General features: G+C 37.6%; 1 protein-coding gene across 7 annotated transcripts in view; it reads left to right on the top strand.

Annotated features, from left to right (window-relative positions):
• The window catches only part of DSCAM (DS cell adhesion molecule), an 855,708-nt gene that overhangs the window by 535,010 nt on the left and 302,475 nt on the right, over positions 1–18,223 (top strand). For 6 of the 7 annotated variants that reach the window (XM_065541361.2, XM_065541362.2, XM_074033985.1 and 3 more), the window contains exons 7-8: positions 8,180–8,476; positions 9,220–9,495. In XM_065541361.2, coding sequence (XP_065397433.1) covers positions 8,180–8,476; positions 9,220–9,495 — 573 coding nt within the window. The remainder of the gene's footprint in view (positions 1–8,179; positions 8,477–9,219; positions 9,496–18,223) is intronic. The other variant, XM_074033986.1, reaches the window with a different exon arrangement.

The following is an 18,223-nucleotide window of genomic DNA, read 5'->3' on the forward strand; positions in this document are numbered from 1 at the left end:
CCTCAGAAAAGAAGAAGACAGGGCAAAGCAGTGCTGATCACTCAGTTCTGGGCTCTCTGTCTGTCTCACCAGCTACTACTCTACCCTAATTTTTCAAGCTAAATCAGGCAAATGGGAGAGAAAGTTCTGATGAGAATGAAATTGTTTCATATTAGAAGTAATGTAAAGTAACATAAATGTTACCCACTCGTTAGTTGTAAGTTATTTGCCAAGAATGAAATCTTAGAAGAAACCACAATTAACCACAGTTTTTGTTGATCATTCATCTCTAGACCAGGGTCTTTCAAGAATACCTTGCTTGGGGAACTTTTTTCTTGTTTTTTTTTTCTTGAGATGGAGTTTCACTCTTGTTGCCCAGGCTGGAGTGCAATGGCGCAATCTCAGCTCATCGCAACCTCCAGCTCCTCAGTTCAACCCATTCTCCTGCCTCAGCCTCCCAAGTAGCTGGGATTACAGGCATGAGTCACCACACCTGGCTAAGTTTGTATTTTTAGTAGAGATGGGGCTTCTCCATGTTGGTCAGGCTGGTCCCGAATTTCTGATCAGGTGATACCCCTGCCTCAGCCTCCCAAAGTGCTGGGATAACAGGCATCTTGGGAAACTTTTTTATGTGTTGTGGGATCTTTAGCAGCGTCTTTGGCCCTTTTCCACTAGATGTATGCTAGGAGCACCTTCCTCCAAGTTGTTACAACCAAAAATGTCTCCAGACATTGCCAGGTGTTCGCTGGGTGGGGTGTGGGCAATAGCCTCCAGTGGAGAAGTACAACTTCAGATTCAAAATGCAGAGCGAGATGTCAATGCAGCGGTTGGTGGAGTGAAAAAATGGCATCTGTTTGCTGCAGTTGTCCCTAGATCCATCCAAATGTTCACAGATTTAAGTAAATGAAATTTGTGAGGAATTATTTTGTGGTATAATAACAGGTTTTAGGTATGTGGTACAGTTTGCTTTTTTTTTTTTTTAACTGGTTACTGCATACTAAATCTTCAAGCTGATCAGTCAGCCAGAGAAAGAAGCTATCACAGGCAACATATGTTTATCACTACATGATTGAACTAGCTTCTATCTATGTATTTGTGTGTCTCGTTGGAAATTATGTCCTTCTATATAATTTAAAATTCATCTGATATCAATTGATTAAAATAATAAAATGATTTTGATATAGCCTAAAGGGAGAATGAATAAAACACATTGATATATGAAAATAAGTTTAAATATATCTTGATTATAAGACCATATTTCTGTTATTCTTTTTTAAACCTTAGCTAATTTTTTAAGAAGTAGCAGGTTTAGCAATGAGATTCCTATTTTGATTCAGTCGTTTCATTGCAGACAGTGAGATTTTTAAAGCAGAGGTGAAATTAGCTGAAAGCATGGTATTCATATTAAATGCCTGACACTGTGTTCCGTATAATAATTAAGTGAAGAAAGTAATCAATTTGTGCAGAACCAGTTTGCTAATGATGATGCACTCTAGTCCTCACATAGTCACTATTTTTAGATTCTTTGTAGAAAAAGGAGAGATTACCTGTCTAGGCCCAGTTACCTCGGCAACCATTTCGTGCAACTAAGAAAACCTAAAGACCATATTGATAATCCATAATGATGTCAGAAGAGTTCAGGTTATCAGAGTGACAGCAAGAAAGATTTCAAAGACACTCAGGTCTCCCTGGGAAAATAATGTCTGCTTTCATCTCCAAAAGAGCCTGTCACTTGAACTAAAAAGGGGGCCGAGGAGCACCGCCAGCACACTCGCAGATTTATTTGTCGCATGTCAGCTTCCATTCAGGACAAGAAGCTTCACTTTATTTTTTTTTCTCTTCTGAGAGATGACAGTGCTAATGTAGCAAAAGAACGCAGAAATGGAATTACAAATACATATCTAGTACCTGCTTTAAAAGAATGTCTGGCTAATTTCCTGTGGAAAACAAAAATACTCCAATTATTCTCACTGAAATAGCGATGGATTAAAGTAAAACTATAAAAATTTGTAATACTGTGAACTAGGACTGACCATAGATACAATGGAGAATCTGGGAATATTTCCTATGAGGCTATAAAGTGGAATTTAATAACTATAGGTTCAGGATAAAACCATAATACCTTGAAAATGGAATGATTTTTTAAAAAGAATAATAAAGGTTTCCAGTTCTGGGAATGGTAAAATAGCATATATCAGACTAAGTCCCAAGATGATAAAACACAAGAAACTTTGGGAAAAGCAAAAGTATATATAGACACTTGAGAGACACCAAAAGCAAATTGGAGAGTATCCTCTTCCACTGAGGACACAGCTGAACTCCAAAAATCGGGGGGAGAATGCAAGTGTGCAATAAAAAAAATAATTAGACATACAAAACACAGAACTCTGCAACCGAAGGACACAAGACAAAGCAAGCAGTAGAAACAAATCATGAGAGGACCCAGACGTTAGAACTGGCAGACAAGGACTTTACAGCTGCTATTTAAAATATGTTCAGTAACTTACAGGAAAATATGGACTGAAAGAGTGAACGTATGGGAAAGACTAACAGAGAAACTGAAACTGTAGAAAAGAATCCATAGAAATGAAAAAAATCACCATATTTGCTTTAATACAAGATTAGAGAAGGAAGAAGAAAGTATCAGTGAACTCGAAGATAAATCTTAGAAAATTATCCAATCTGAAGCATGGGGAGAAAGAAGACTACAAAGAAAATGATTAGAGCTTCAGTGACAAGTAGGACATCATCAGATAACCTGACAGACACATATGATTAGAGGCCCAGAAAAATAGGAGAGAGGGAATGCGGAAGAAAAAAGTATTCAAAGAGATAATGACCTTAGTTTTATCAACTTTGGCATAAAAGTAAGGTTGCAGATCTAAGAAACTCAGCACACTCCAAAAATAAACACAAAGAAAATTCTATGTCAGTACATCAGAGTTAAGCTGCTAAAAACCAAAGATAAAGAGAAAAACTTAAAAATCTGAGGGAGGAAAAATATTACATAAAGGGGACATCAAGAACAAATGGTGGATGATTCATCAGATATTTTGGAGGACAGGAGACAACGGAGCAACATTTTTAAAATATTGAAGAGAAAATGAAAAACAAAGACACAAGCCCTGCCAACGTAGACTTCTATAGCAAAAAAACCAACAACAACCAGCTTTAAAAATGAAGGCAAAATAAAGATATTTTCAGTAATAAAAAGGTGAAAGAATATGATGTCAGCAGCCCTGCACATTAGGAAATGATAAATGAAGTCATGCCGGATATAGAGAATGGACACTTACATCTATAGGATATAGATAACATGGAACAGAAACGGAACATAAAATGGAAACATATCTATAGGAACAAATACCATGAGAAATGGTAAACATATTCATAAATATTTAGCAAAATTGTGTTTTATTTTTTAATTTCTTTAAACAATTGATGATTATAACATTAATAAAATTACCACACTTGGCCATGTGCTGTGGTTCACACCTGTAATCCCAGCATTTTAGGAAGCAGAGATAGGCGGCTCACTTGAGGTCAGGAGTTTGAGACCAGCCTGGCCAACATGGCAAAATCCCGTCTCTATTAAAAATACAAAAACTAGCCAGGTGTGGTGGCACGTGCCTATAATCCCAACTACAGGCAGAAGCAGGAGAATAGCTTGAACCCAGGAGGTGGAGGTTGCAGTGAGCCGAGATCCTGCTACTGCACTCCAGCCTGGGCGACAGAGTGAGACTCCATCTCTAAAAGTACAATACAATACAATACAATACAATACCAACACTTTATTATAGAATTAATATAATAAATAGATGTAATAACAAAAAGGGAAGAATTATTTGTTGCAAGGGTCTTACATTTCACATAAAGTACTGCAATCTTAACTTTTAGTAGACGTAATTTAAAACATATACACCCACATAGATATACATATAGGGGTGTGTGTGTGTAAATGGAACTTATCTTGTAAATGCAAGACTGGAAGAACATTAAAAATCTAATCTGTGTAAGTGACTATATTAATAGAGTAAGGGAGCAAATCCAATTGATTATCTCAATATAGACAGAAAAAATCATTTGATGAAACTTGAATCCATTCAGCATAAAGAATCTCCAGCAAACTGGAGACTCTGGAGAGCATCCTTGACCAGATAAGTGGCATCTGTGAACAATCTACAGCTAAAATCATACTTACTGGTTAAACACTAAATGTTTTTCATTTAAGATTGAGACCAAGGCAAGGATGCCCACATCCACCATTTCTATTCAACATTATACTAGCAACCCTAGTTAAACTTGAGTAGAAATAAAATACATGGAGTTTGGAAAGGGAAAATTTGCAGCTGTCTTAATTACAGGCATTGTTGTTTACAAAGAATATGACAAGGAAACAATAAAGCAATTTCTAAAAGTGAGTTTAAAAAGTCATTGGATATAAGAATGATATACAAAATGCAATTTTATTTCTGTATACTGAGAACAAACAATTGGAAACTAGTATTTTGAAACTTTCATTTACAATAACATAAAACATAGGAATATATTTAAAACAAATATGAAAGATTTCAACATACAAAAATACAAAACTCTGCCAATATAAAATTGAAATAACCTAAATAATTGAAAAGATATACCATATTCAAGGATTAGAAAACTAAACATTCTTAAGTTAACAATCTCTATAAAATGATAAATGTGATTTCAAGCAAAACCAGGGCATGGTGGCTTGTGCCTGTAATCCTAGTATTTTGGGAGGCTGAGGCAGGGAGATCCCATTAGCCCAGGAGTTTGAGGCTGGCCTGGGAAACATGGCAAAAGTTCATCTCTATAAAAAAAAAAGAAAGAAAGAAAATAGGTGTAGTGGTGTGCACCTGCAGTCCCAGCTACTTAGAAGATTGTGCCACACCAAGGACAACAGAGGAAGACACTGTCTCCAAAAAAACAAAAACAAAAAACAAAAAAAAACAAAAAACATACACACACATACATATGTACCTTTTCAACAAATTAACACAGAAACAACTCAATAAATGTATGGCAAAGAATGAGTATTAATCCCTACATCACACTTCATATCCACACAGAATTAAGTTGCTATCCATATAGAATTGAATATAAAGTATAAAGCAATACAGTCTCCAAAAGAAAACATAGAATAATTCTTCATGATTTGCAAATAGGTAACAATTTCTTAGGACACAGAAAGCATTAAATGTCAACACAAGTACATTATTAAGAAAAGATAAAGGCAACCACAGACTGGGATAAAATATTTTATACACACACAAATATATGTGCTATATATATGTTGACAGATATATATAATCTCTATAGGATATCTGACAAATGTATCAGATCATTATAAGATATCTGACATAGATACTCTCTATATATATATTTCCTTGTATTTCAAATACATAAAGATTTAAATTTGTTGTATTCCACAACAAATCAAGAACAAAAAGGCAAACAGTCTAATAGAACAATGGCCAAAGATTTGAGCAGATACTCACTAAAGGAAACACACGGCTGGCCAATAGGCACATAAAACACGTACCTTCCATGGTATTTCTGGGAAAAATATACAACCTGCATTTAGTCATGAGGAAATATGAGACAAACCCAATTTCAGCAACTGACTACAAAATTACTCTTCAAAAATATAAAAGTCAAGAAACACAAAAGAGGCTGAAGAATATTCCAGATGAAAAGAGACTGAAATGACATGAAACATAAATAATGGGTGACACAGACTCCACTGGAAAAAAACAGTGATGAAAGATATTAGTGGTCAACAGACAGAATTTTGCTGTGGACAGTGTGTTAGATAATAGTACTGTTCCAAAGTCACATCTTCTAATTATATTCTAAGTGTACTCTGGTTGTGATGAAATATATGCACGTATAAAGCATGCGTACTCTATTATTATGTTTCTTCTAAGCTCAAGCACAGGCAAAACCAGCACATCCTAAGAGGAATCATAGCAGTGATCTATGTTGGATGGGGGTTTATTGAAAGGAGCCCTTAGGGAATTTTGGTGATGGAAATGTTTTATGTCTTGATCATTTTGGTGGTTATTCTGGTGTGTATATTTAGCAAAACTAAGCTGTACACTTAAGATCTGTATATTTCACTGTATGTAAAATTTACCTACAAAAAGAGAAGTATAACCGAAGAACACTTTGCTAAACCCATGAGTTTTCAGAGCTTAATGTAAAAACGAGTGAAAAGAAATCTACAGCTAAACACACTTTACAAAAACCACGGAATTATGAAGGACACGTGAAATAACTCCAGTACTCCTAAACATTAACGACTGATCACGGACAATGAATAGCAATCATGATGACATCTAACTTCTCCATAAAATTAAACACAGGACGTGATGAGGCAACGTCTGCAGTGTGTTAAACACAAAAGCATCGATTTTGCATGTTAATATTTTAAAGTTTTCTTTTTCATCTCTGACAGTAAGAGACAAAATGCTTACAACCCAAGGACACTGCAATATGCTACTTATGAGCATATCTTGGAGAAAACAAACTCCAGGGCCTTCTCCAGCCACCTGAAACATGAGCTGGAATGAATAAGTGAGATTCAGGAATTTGGGAAGGAATAGATGGTAGAGGGGTGGAGGGAAGAGCTGCAGCACAGCCCCACCATCATGAAGGCCCTACATAACTGGCCTCCCCGGCCAAGAACTAGGCCGCAAGGTTTTGGGGGAATGAGTGGCACTTTCCTCAAGGATGTTTGGACCTATTAACCATTCACTGTTGCCTTTCCCTGATGGAATTGCAAGCTATCCTAAATTTTGCTTGCCTCCTTTGTTTTTGTTGATAATACTTTCCAATTTTCAAGAAGAAAGATATTCAGAAATGGAGATATATTTTTTATAATAAAAATTAAAAACTAAAAAAAAAAATCTAGTCATTCTTATCTTTCATTATGGGACAACCCTTTAATTGAACACAAAAATTATTTTAAAAAATAAAAAATGTCCCCTCCAGCAAGGTCTCTTACCAGACTCAGAAATCCTGTGGCATGTGATTACAATTATGTCAAAATGACCCACTTATGCCTAGAAAAAATGTGTCACAGTGTTGATTTGTATGCCTGAGGCTGGCTGACCTATTGGTAACTTTTCTTCTGATTTTCATACATTTCCTTTAATATGCATGTATTGCTTTTTATAAATGGAAAAACATATATAAAAGAAACATGCATTTGTAACTATAATAAGAGAAAAAACCCATATGGATGATAGAAAAATAATGGAATATGAAAATTTGATCTATGTAAACATACTGAACATTTCTGTGGAAACTTCTCTAAGATTAAGATCCTAGTTTGCCTGCAACAGTTCTGGGTCGTGCCTGTTCTCTTGGCATAATTAGCAGTCATTTCTGTTTCAGCCTCAAAAGTGTCCCACGTTGGATGTTAAATTATATGACCGGCCTACTTAAGTTACTTTTAGAGATATTTAAAACATGCTTAAGTACCCACCCTACTTAAGGGATCTTTAGAGGTTTTTAATACACGGCATTTAATGCAAACTTTATTTAGCTTCTGCCCATCCTCAGACACTTCATGGAAGTTTGCATGCAGTTACCATTTGTAATTAAAGCTGTAAAAGAGGAATTCTTATGAGAAAATGATGAAGATGAGATCATCAATCTCTCAGTAGTCTCCTTTATTCCTGTAAACAATTCCCTAGTGAGAAAACCCCAAATAACTTGAGGAAGTATTAGGTTGGTGCAAAAGTATTTGCTGTTTTGGCCATTACTTTTTGCAATCACTCTTGCATCAGCCTAACAGATAAAGTGACTGTGGGGGTGAGCGGATGTGAATTTTCCCTCTATTTATAACTTTGTGTGAGGAAACACCAGTTTTAAACTAGGGACTTCTTGGGAGCTGTGATTGTTTAACCCGAACATCTAAGTTGTATTACCATTCCTCTTAAGTCAGTCAGGAAATACAGAAACAGTTTATGAAAGCTTGCTAATGCTGTGCTTACCTGTTTTGAAAATAGTGAACTCTTGTTCTGATTAACGTTTTGCCTTATCAATAAAACCAGACCTTTTTGGTAATGTTGAACAACTACGACATCTACCTCCTAGACATTAAAGAAATGTACTTGGAAGTTCTTTAATTATTTGTATGTGCCACTTTCTTCCATAATTTGTTTTCCTGCAGATGGAACTCCCAAAATTATTTCTGCCTTTAGTGAAAAGGTGGTGAGTCCGGCAGAGCCGGTTTCCCTTATGTGCAACGTGAAGGGAACACCTTTGCCCACGATCACGTGGACGCTGGACGACGACCCCATTCTCAAGGGTGGCAGTCACCGCATCAGCCAGATGATCACGTCGGAGGGGAACGTGGTCAGCTACCTGAACATCTCCAGCTCCCAGGTCCGGGACGGGGGAGTCTACCGCTGCACTGCCAACAACTCGGCGGGAGTCGTCCTGTACCAGGCTCGAATAAACGTAAGAGGTGCTTGTCAAATCAGCTCCTCAAAAAAACACACATAACTCATTGTAGTGGAGAAGAAGATTTCTGCATGCACCGAGCTGGGTCTTGGAATGCCAGAGCGGATTAACTGTTGCTTTCCATTTCCTGCCCTCTCCTTCCTACTCAGGAATGGCACTGACTGGGTTAATGTTGGAAATGGCATTTTGGTTTCTGTAGTCAGCTTGTTCTTTTTTACTCTAGATCCGTTCACCTGATGTTTCCTTTCCTGGTTTATGCTCTGCATGCCCTTTCCCTTCTCCTCCTCTTCGGTTCTTCCACATTCATGGTAAACCTTCATGTACATGGTATTAAACTTACATTCATGCTGCAACGTGGCGTAACCTCCATCGTCATCCTGGATTTTACAGAGAGAGTTAAACAATTGATCAATGGCTGCCAGTGTTTTCACCAAAAGTGCATGATTGTCCAGTGTAGACTAGTTGCTTTCTATTAATTAAATTGCCTTTTATCTTGTAATTTTTAATTCAAAACATTTTCATAGAAGTAGCAGATAAAGTATTTAACACTTAATTCATTTGAATTTAAGAAAAGGAAAGAAAAACCTTCTTTGTAGAAAATGCCACATGCAAAAATATTTGTTTAACCGAAAAAGATGTGCTTACATGAATAGAATCTACATTTTTAACTCAAGGAAAAGCGTCCCCATCTCCCCACATGAGATGTACCCTTAAATTATTTTCAAGAGTTTCTTTGTGTCTCTCCAGGGCCTGCAAGCATTCGACCAATGAAAAACATCACAGCAATAGCGGGACGGGACACATATATTCACTGTCGTGTGATTGGCTACCCGTATTACTCCATTAAATGGTACAAGAACTCTAACCTGCTTCCTTTCAACCACCGCCAAGTGGCATTTGAAAACAATGGAACTCTTAAACTTTCGGATGTGCAAAAGGAAGTGGACGAGGGGGAGTACACGTGCAACGTGTTGGTTCAACCACAACTCTCCACCAGCCAGAGCGTCCACGTGACCGTGAAAGGTAAGCCCTGTTCTTCCGGTTCCCACACATCTCATTCCAAAGCCCGACTACTTCCCAGACCAATGATTTGAAGTCAGGTAATCTAAGATCTGCTTATTTAGAGCAGGATAATTGTACAGGGTGAAGAATGACAGAGAACATGAGATATCCTCTTTACTACTGACTGAATCTTCACAGGACCTTTAGTTGATCTAATTTTCTCTCCAGGTGGAATTTTGGCTGGGTTTTCCAGAGGGCATGTGGTGTTAACATTACAACAGGAAAAAAAAAAAAAAAAAGAAGAAGCACATCATTGGCTTGGTTATCTAGTCGTCTTTCAGATAATTTTTAAATAGATAACTTTCTTTTCCTCAAACCTCCTAAAAGCAAGGTCTCTTAGAATGTAACTGGAAGGGATTTTCTGTACTGGATGAGGATTTCAAACAAATGTCTTATCTTCTGTAGATGAGCAGGTCAAAGCAACAACATAGAAATTATATGTTTAAAGGATTCCACAGAGCGTTTTTCTCATTAAATTATTTGCATCATGGCATGGACTGTCGTGGAATCTACCTGTCAGGATGATCTTTAGAGATCCTGCATTTCAACTACAATTTCCTTACCAGAAAAAACAATAAGGTGATCAGACTCATCCAAGGATACACAGCTTTGTAGTGGCAGAACCTTAGATAGGCTCGTTTCTTCTATTCTCCAAGTCAGTTTCCTGAGCTGAATATGAAATAAAATTGTTTTAATTATGTAAATAATCTACCTGAGGTAGGTCCTAGGAATAGAACTAATATGTTATAAAACTGTTTCTAAAACCTGTGGGTGTTGCTTCTAGCCGCGCTGAGCTGCCTTTCTGAGATGTCCAATGTATCTCCCCAAGTACCAATAATTGGCTTTTAGTTGCCCTTGTTACAAAGTTGCATGGGTTTCCTGTGGTCTTCCCCAACCTTCTTTTCCTACCGACCCTGTGAGTTTTACTTTATTGAGAACACCTACAAACACACACACACACACACACCCGAAAATAATAATATATGTATATTATTATTATGGGGCATATATATATTACACACATTATATATTGTAGAATATGTATTGTGTACTGTATATTAGATATGACCGCACATATAATAACCATGTATCTTGAGAATTTCCTCAAATCACTAGATATTCTTGGTAAACCAGGCTGGTAATAGCTGCATAAAGATTCGTTTTGTGGTTGTGTTTATTCTTTAATCCTCATTTACAGAACATCTGCTTCATGCCAGGCACTACTCTAGACACGGAGGAATGCAATAATGAAAAAGGTCTGCCAAGTCCTTCCCCTCATTGACTCTCTTCTCAGTCAGGAGAGAGAAACAATAAACAAATAAAGCAAGTGAATAAACCAGAAAACACCTAATGGTGCTCCCTACCATGCAGAGAATTAAAACATGGCAGTATCTTAATGGTTCATTGCCATAGTCAGATGCCATATCAACACATTTGCTGTACTCTGCCATCTTAAAATTCACTGGTCTGTCATACCCTTGGAAGGAACGTTTTACCCACACATGATTTTATAATATAAAAAGTTGATCATTTGGAAGTGATTGGTTCACCGTGTTATGCAGATCTTCCCAATGTTGATACAATTTGTTATACAATATCAAAATATCACAACTACGAACATTACCATGATCTCATCAGAAAGTCTTCAAGTAAACTGTCAAGTTCATGCTGATGGACACAAGTTTTCTAAAATTCTATTCTTTCTTGAAAGACTCAATTTTATTATTTATAATAAACACCATCAATTGTAATCGTAGGAGTGATAGGCTCATTTCTCTGTAAGAAATTGTTTGACAAATAGAAAAGACTGCATAACCATTGATTTTAGGTAGCCATTCTTTTAAGAAAGAAATGGAATTCCATGAAAAAAAAAAAAAGCAGCTGCTCAAATTTGCAATTTAAGCAAGCACAGACATACTCTGACATGAAGTATGACATTCACGTCAGACATACTCTGACATGAAGAAGACAGCCCCATGCTGCTCAGGAGGCAGAGGACACACTGCCTTCTTCCCATTTATTACACAGGACATACAACATTAAAAATAACATGAGCTTTAGGGTAAAAATGTAATAAAACTGTTCTTTTTCTTGCTTCATTAAGTGTCTGTAAATGAATCTGGCATTTTTAAAAATCCAACTCAGACTATGCATTGGTAAACAGTACAATGAACAGTCATCCTGTTAGTGTCACTGCTGGGATTCATGGTAAGGCTCAGCAGTCCCACCCACCATGGCTTTTGCTCCAACGGTGCAAATATCGACACCATGAGAAAGGCAAACAGCACCTCAGCATTGTCATGAAAAAGATTTTCTTCTTAGAAATCACCTAAAATGGTCTCAGGGATCCCTACAGGTCTGTGAGCTACATTTTGAAAACATCTAATACAGTGCTAAAATTTGAGTTTATTTCTAATGTTTGACCATTACAAATTAAATGAACTTCTTTATGCATTGGCCTTTGTCTGATTTTAAGATCATTTTTTTCAAGAAAAATTTCCAGAAGTATGTCCATTGAATAAATAGGTATAATATTTTAATGTAATTTTTAGGAGACATAAATTTAAACAAAAGCTCTTTGAATCATTAACTTTTGCTCTTTAAATTTGCCAGATCATTATAAATCAGTGTATTCATCTTGATCCTTTTGAAGTGACAGAAACCAATTCAAACTAGCTTATGGCCAAAAGAATAATTTGTCGTCTCTTAGAAACAATATATTTGTGATTTTAGGAAGTAATTCTATTGAATAATTTTGTCTTCAGCAGCTTCTTTTCTTCTAAACACATATCATATAGTATAAAACTTGTCAGCTCCTTTGCAAGTACTTGCAAACAAAGGAAGGAAAATATTATTTTGTGTGGTATTTTATTGCTTGGAAAGAAACGGAAGTTGTTGGGATTTGAGGCTTGCAAAATTTATCAGAATAGTCAGGAAAAGCTGCCTTGAAAAAGTGAGACTTTGAGCAAAGATGTGGAGGGGTTTGAGACAGTTCATAGGTAAAGGGAAGAGATAGAACCACGATGTTTAGAGTTTGCCCGGCAAGCTTGAGGAATAACAGAAAGGCTGGTGTGGCAGGAGCCAAGTGAACAAGAAAACATTAAGAGGTCCTGAGTCAGAAGGAGCAGAACCTTTTCATGGGGGACTTACTAGATCAGGACTTCGGTTTTCAGGACATGGGGTTTTCTGCTGAGTGAGATGGGGGCTTTGTTGTATGACTTTAAAAAGAAAAGTCACATGGCCAGACTAAGGTTTTAAAAGGATGCTTTTAGCCAGGTATGGTAGGACGAGCCTGTAGTCCCAGCTACTCCAGAGGCTGAGACAGGAGAATACTTCAAGTCCAGTAGTTTGAGGTTGTGGTGCACTGTATTTGCACCTGTGAACAGCCACTGCACTCCAGCCTGGGCAACATAGTGAGACCCCATCTCTAAAAAAAAAAGAATAAGGATGCATCTTATTCCTGTGCTGAGAATGGTCTATGCAGGGAAAGGGAGCAAGTAGAATGGCCTGTTGGAAAGTGAATCCAAGTGAGAGATGGTGGTGGGGGAGAGTAGAGGAGGTGATGGGTAGAAGACAGACTCTGGATCTGTTTTGAAGGTCTATTCAATCGGTTTTCCTAGTGGTTGGATACAGGTGTGAGGAACATAAAGACATCAAGGATCAGGTCAGGCTTCTGACCTGAGTGTCAGGAAGAATGGCATTGCTTTCTACTGAGTGAGCAGAAGATGCAGTGGACCGGTTTAAGGAAGGCGATGAGGAGTCTAGTTATCGATGTGTTGAGATTGAAATACACACTAAACAAGTAAGTGGATGCTCTCAGTAGGAAATTAGATATGGGAGAGTAGAGTTCAGGAATCCAGGCTGCAGACCTGGGGACATCAGTGAACAGATGATGCTCAACACCACAGCGTGGGTGGGACCCTCACGGGACTTCATGCACCACATCGCAGGTTTTGACTTCGTATGGACAGGCTGCCCCAGCCCCCAGTCAGGCTCACATTAGAACCTTTCACCAAATATCTGAAGATAAAGTCTGACAAAAATTCAAACAAGGATTGTTTGAAATGTAAGTTTATCTCTTTTTAGATTTCCTAGATTGGCACAGATCCATGTATTGACTATGACCCTATTGGTTGCAAGATGCAAGAACCCAAATTACCTTTGCTTCAACAGCCAAGTGCAGAGGCACACTGCTGTAATCCCAGCTACTTGGGAGGCCTAGGTGTGATGTGGTACGCAACTGTAGTTCCAGCTACTCCGGAGACTGAGACAGGAGAATGGCTTGAGGCCAGGAGTGCAAGGCTGCGGTGAACTACTTCCAAAACACAGTAACAATTATACCCCATTCACAATCTTAGCCTTTACTCAGAACTTAGAAGGGTCTTAAACAAATTGACTTCTGAACATTTAAATTTACGTTTTAAAATGTTTTAATCTCAGCACTTTGGGAGACCGAGGCAGGAGGATCACTTGAGGCCGGGAGTTCAAGATCAGCCTGGCCACCATAGCAAAACCCAGTCTCTACTAAGAATACAAAAAGTAGCCAGGCATGGTGGCACACACCTGTAATCCTAGCTACTCGGGTGGCTGAGGAGGGAGGATATCTTGAACCTAGGAGGTGGAGGTTGCAGTGAGCCAAGATAGCACCACTGCACTCCAGACTGGGTGACAGAGCAAGATTCTGTCTCAAAATAATAATAATAATAATAATAATAATAATAAATCAACAAATAAAATGTTTTTAAAAAAATATTAATTATTAATATGTAAATGAAATTATACTCCAACGGTCAGGATTGTAGTTCATCAAGGCTTTTTAAAAATTAACAACCGAGTATTAGGGGAGGAAAATAAGAAATCAGCTGAATTTTAGGAAAGGACTTAGAATTTTGGCTCTCCCTGTGGGTTAGGCTTGAAAGAGACTTTCTTAGTCTTTTCATGTAAATGCAGCTCCACTGCCTTTCCTGGGAGACCACACAGTGACTCTTTCACCCAGCTAATTTTGGAAGAGCAAACCTGAAGCCTTAAAAATTGGCTTCCTTGGGAAGTAGAAGTGACCCAGTTGATCCCAGCAATATTGCTGCCAACAGTGAAACCAAATTACTGTTATCTTGCCTCCAGGAGGTTTATTTTAAATACTGGATATAGCGGAGAGTATGTGCATATGTGTTTAGATGATATTTGGAAACAATACTATTTTTTCATCATGTCTTTTTTTGATAGTAGTCATAACCCTTTGCTTATTTTAGAGCATATGCCTGCAATAAATTTTTTAAATTTCAAAGATTGATATAAATAACATGCTTATTATTGATGGTGGTTGAAGCTTAAGCAGTTCTGAAATATATGTAACTATCCAGAAGTGCAAGTTTGCTGCCTTCAAACATATAGGCAGAAGTAAAAGTCCAAATCTCCTCTTTCACTTCATTTCAATTTAACAAGCAGATTTATATTTAACACATTTTCAAGCTTTGTCTTTCCCATTTTAGGTGCCACATTGAACTTGAACAGTGCTTAATTGAGTGTTCTAATTGCTGGGAATCAACACTGCCAGGAAAGTTAATTGACTGCGGGATAAAAATGTCACCTTCTATTTATATTTATATAAAACTTTGTAGTTTACAAAACACTTTCATCTGTGTCACCTTAATTAATACAGTGACTCTGTAATGTAGATAAAGCGTAATCAGGGAAAGAATAGAAGAGGGATGAGGCTGCGCAGTCTTCCAGTAATACATTCAAGACTCAAACGCAGATGTTTTGATTCCAACACAACCCCATGGTGACTCCCAGAAGAATAATTCATATTGCAGTGGGAACCCGGGGTAGGAGTGGAGAGAGATGAATACAAAGGACCCTGGAATAAAGCTATTTTAAAAGTCAAGACAAACAACATGTTAAAATGTAGGGCAAAAGATATTGAGGGACTGATTTAAGAGAGAGAGAATTTGTTGAATTGGAGAGAGGAAAAGCAGAGAATGGATTTGGTGAAAGAGGGCAGGTCAGAATGAGAAATGACTCCAGAAGCTTTTGCTTAGGAGATGGAGGGGCTGAGAGGAGTGATGTGGCACCTGAGTGCCTTGGCGAAAGCCTTTGGGTGACGGGATTGGTCTAAAATGCCTGTGTATCACCGTTCTGGCTTCAGACCATGGGGATTTAAAAAAAATAGACAGGAAAGCAGACTAAAATTCATAGAGAAAGATAGTTAAAATTACAGGTAAATAAATGTCTAAGAAGCACCAAGCTTTCAGAGTTATATTTTATAAGGATTTTTAAAAGTTAATATTTGCCGGTAGTGAGATGAAATGGCCATGCTAGGAATGCAGAGAACAACCAGAAACATCCACTTTTACATGTTTCATTCACTGTCTATATTTGTGGCAATTTCCCATTTTAATGTACCACAATTTTTTTTTTTTACCCTGTCCTCCTTCAAATTGAAAGAATTAGATGTCACTGCCAGGGTTTCCAGCTCTTGTGTTGGTGGCACTTTGTGTACCGTAGCCCAACAGGAACACTGTTCTGCACATTTTGATGTTAAAATCCTGCTTCCATGCAGCTTTTTGTCCTATGCTGCGTCTCGTCTGTCACTATAACGTCTTACTGGATTGCTGTTGGTGCAAGTGGGGAAATGAATGCTGAGTTAAGGCGCGGTGGCTCAAGCCTGTAATCCCAGCACTTTGGGAGGCTGAGACGGGCGGATCACGAGGTCAGGAGATCAAGACCATCCTGGCTAACACGGTGAAACCCCGTCTCTACTAAAAAATACAAAAACTAGCCGGGCGAGGTGGCGGGCGCCTGTAGTCCCAGCTACTCGGGAGGCTGAGGCAGGAGAATGGCGTAAACCCGGGAGACAAACTCATGCTGTGAGTTTGTCCGCTCGCCTTCCACTCGAGGTGAGCGGCTGGGGATGCCGTCTTCTAATGGCATCATTCTTCAAGGGCTGACAACAAATGTCATCTGGCCTAGGGAAGGGACAGCTTTGTGCACAGAAATAGCCTTGGCAGTTCCCCTACTCCCGCTTTCAGACATTTGCTCATTAGCTGTTCCAACCTTGGCACTATCAACTTGCACCGAATTCCAAACCCGACTCTGTCAGCAAGGAAAGGTCTTTCATTGTTAATATGTCGCTTTTTTCCACTTTCTCCTGCTATCTCTTCAGATACTGGAGTTAGTTACAATATTGTTTATGGAAAGGACAACATTTTGAGGTTATTTTTCTATTTTAGTTCCTCATTAAAGTGGAGCAATGGTTAACTTAGGCTCCAGTTTGCTGGGGTCTTTTGTGTGTGGCCATACACTGCAGCCATCCACAACTTTTTCGTATTTATTTTTCAACAACGACTTGGGAATTGCAGAGCTTCTGTTATGAATAATACAGGAGAAATATAGACCTGGGGAAAAATAGAATGGTAATGTATTAAATGTGTAATCCTTTTATGTTAATTTATTATTTAAAATGAGAATTTAAATTCTCTTTTTAATTTACTACCCTAATGCGAGAAAAGAAAACTAGTGAAGTGGGAACTTTCACTGTCCTCCCTTTTTAAATGATGCAAGAAAGCACTCATGCTTCATTGCGCTTAAATGCATGCATTTACTCAGCTACCCTGGGGATTTATGCTCTCAAGTGTCTGCAGAAGAGAAAGGTAGGATATCTGAGCACAGAACTCAGCTTCTATGGTTTCCTTCAGATAGGTTTGTCCTCGAGGTAGAATGACTTAAAATTCCTCTATTCTGGAAATCAAAGCAGGTACAGTGTGTAAGATTGGTTTCAATATCAAAGAATGCTATATATATGTGTAATATATATTTATTATATATATGCCTATAATAAATATATACAATTTATTATATAAAATATATTCATATAATAAATATATATATTTGATTATTATATAAATATATGCAATATATTTTATATATTGCATATATTATATATTGATTTTAAATGCATATATATGATTTTTTACATTATAAATAAAATGATATGTATTTATTTACATTTTAAATAAGATGATATGTATTTCCTGTGTATAGTATAATGTTTTGAAATATATATCCATTGTGGAATGACTAAATCTGATCAATTGACATATAGGTTGCCTCACACAGTTATCATGTTTGTGTTGAGAACACTTTACATTCACTGTCAGCATTTTTCAAGAATACAGTAAATTATTAGCTATAGTCACCATGTTGTACAATAGATCTCTTGGACTTTTCCTCCTGAAATTTTGTGTCCTTTGACACACATCTCGCCAGTAACTCCAGCCCTTGAGAACCACAACCATTCTCCATTCTATAAGATCAACCTTGTTAGATTGCACATACGAGTTAGATGATGTGGTATTTGCCTTTATGTGCCTGGCTTATTTCACTTAATATAATGTTCTCCAGTTCATCCGTATTGTCACAAAGGGCTATAGTTCACTCTTTCTTAAGGCTGAATAGTCTTAAGGCTGAAGGTCCTTATTTTATTTTTTATTTTTATTATTTATTTATTTATTTTGAGACAGTCTTGCTCTGTCATCAGACTGGAGTGTAGTGGCGCGATCTCGGCTCACTGCATCCTCTGCCTCCTGGGTTCAAGCAATTCTCCTGCCTCAGCCTCCCGAGTAGCTGGGACTACAGGCGTGCACCACTACCCATAGCTAATTTGTGTATTTTTAGTAGAGATGAGGTTTCA

The sequence above is a fragment of the Macaca fascicularis genome, chromosome 3, assembly GCF_037993035.2.
Source record: "Macaca fascicularis isolate 582-1 chromosome 3, T2T-MFA8v1.1".
Taxonomy (NCBI): domain Eukaryota; kingdom Metazoa; phylum Chordata; class Mammalia; order Primates; family Cercopithecidae; genus Macaca; species Macaca fascicularis.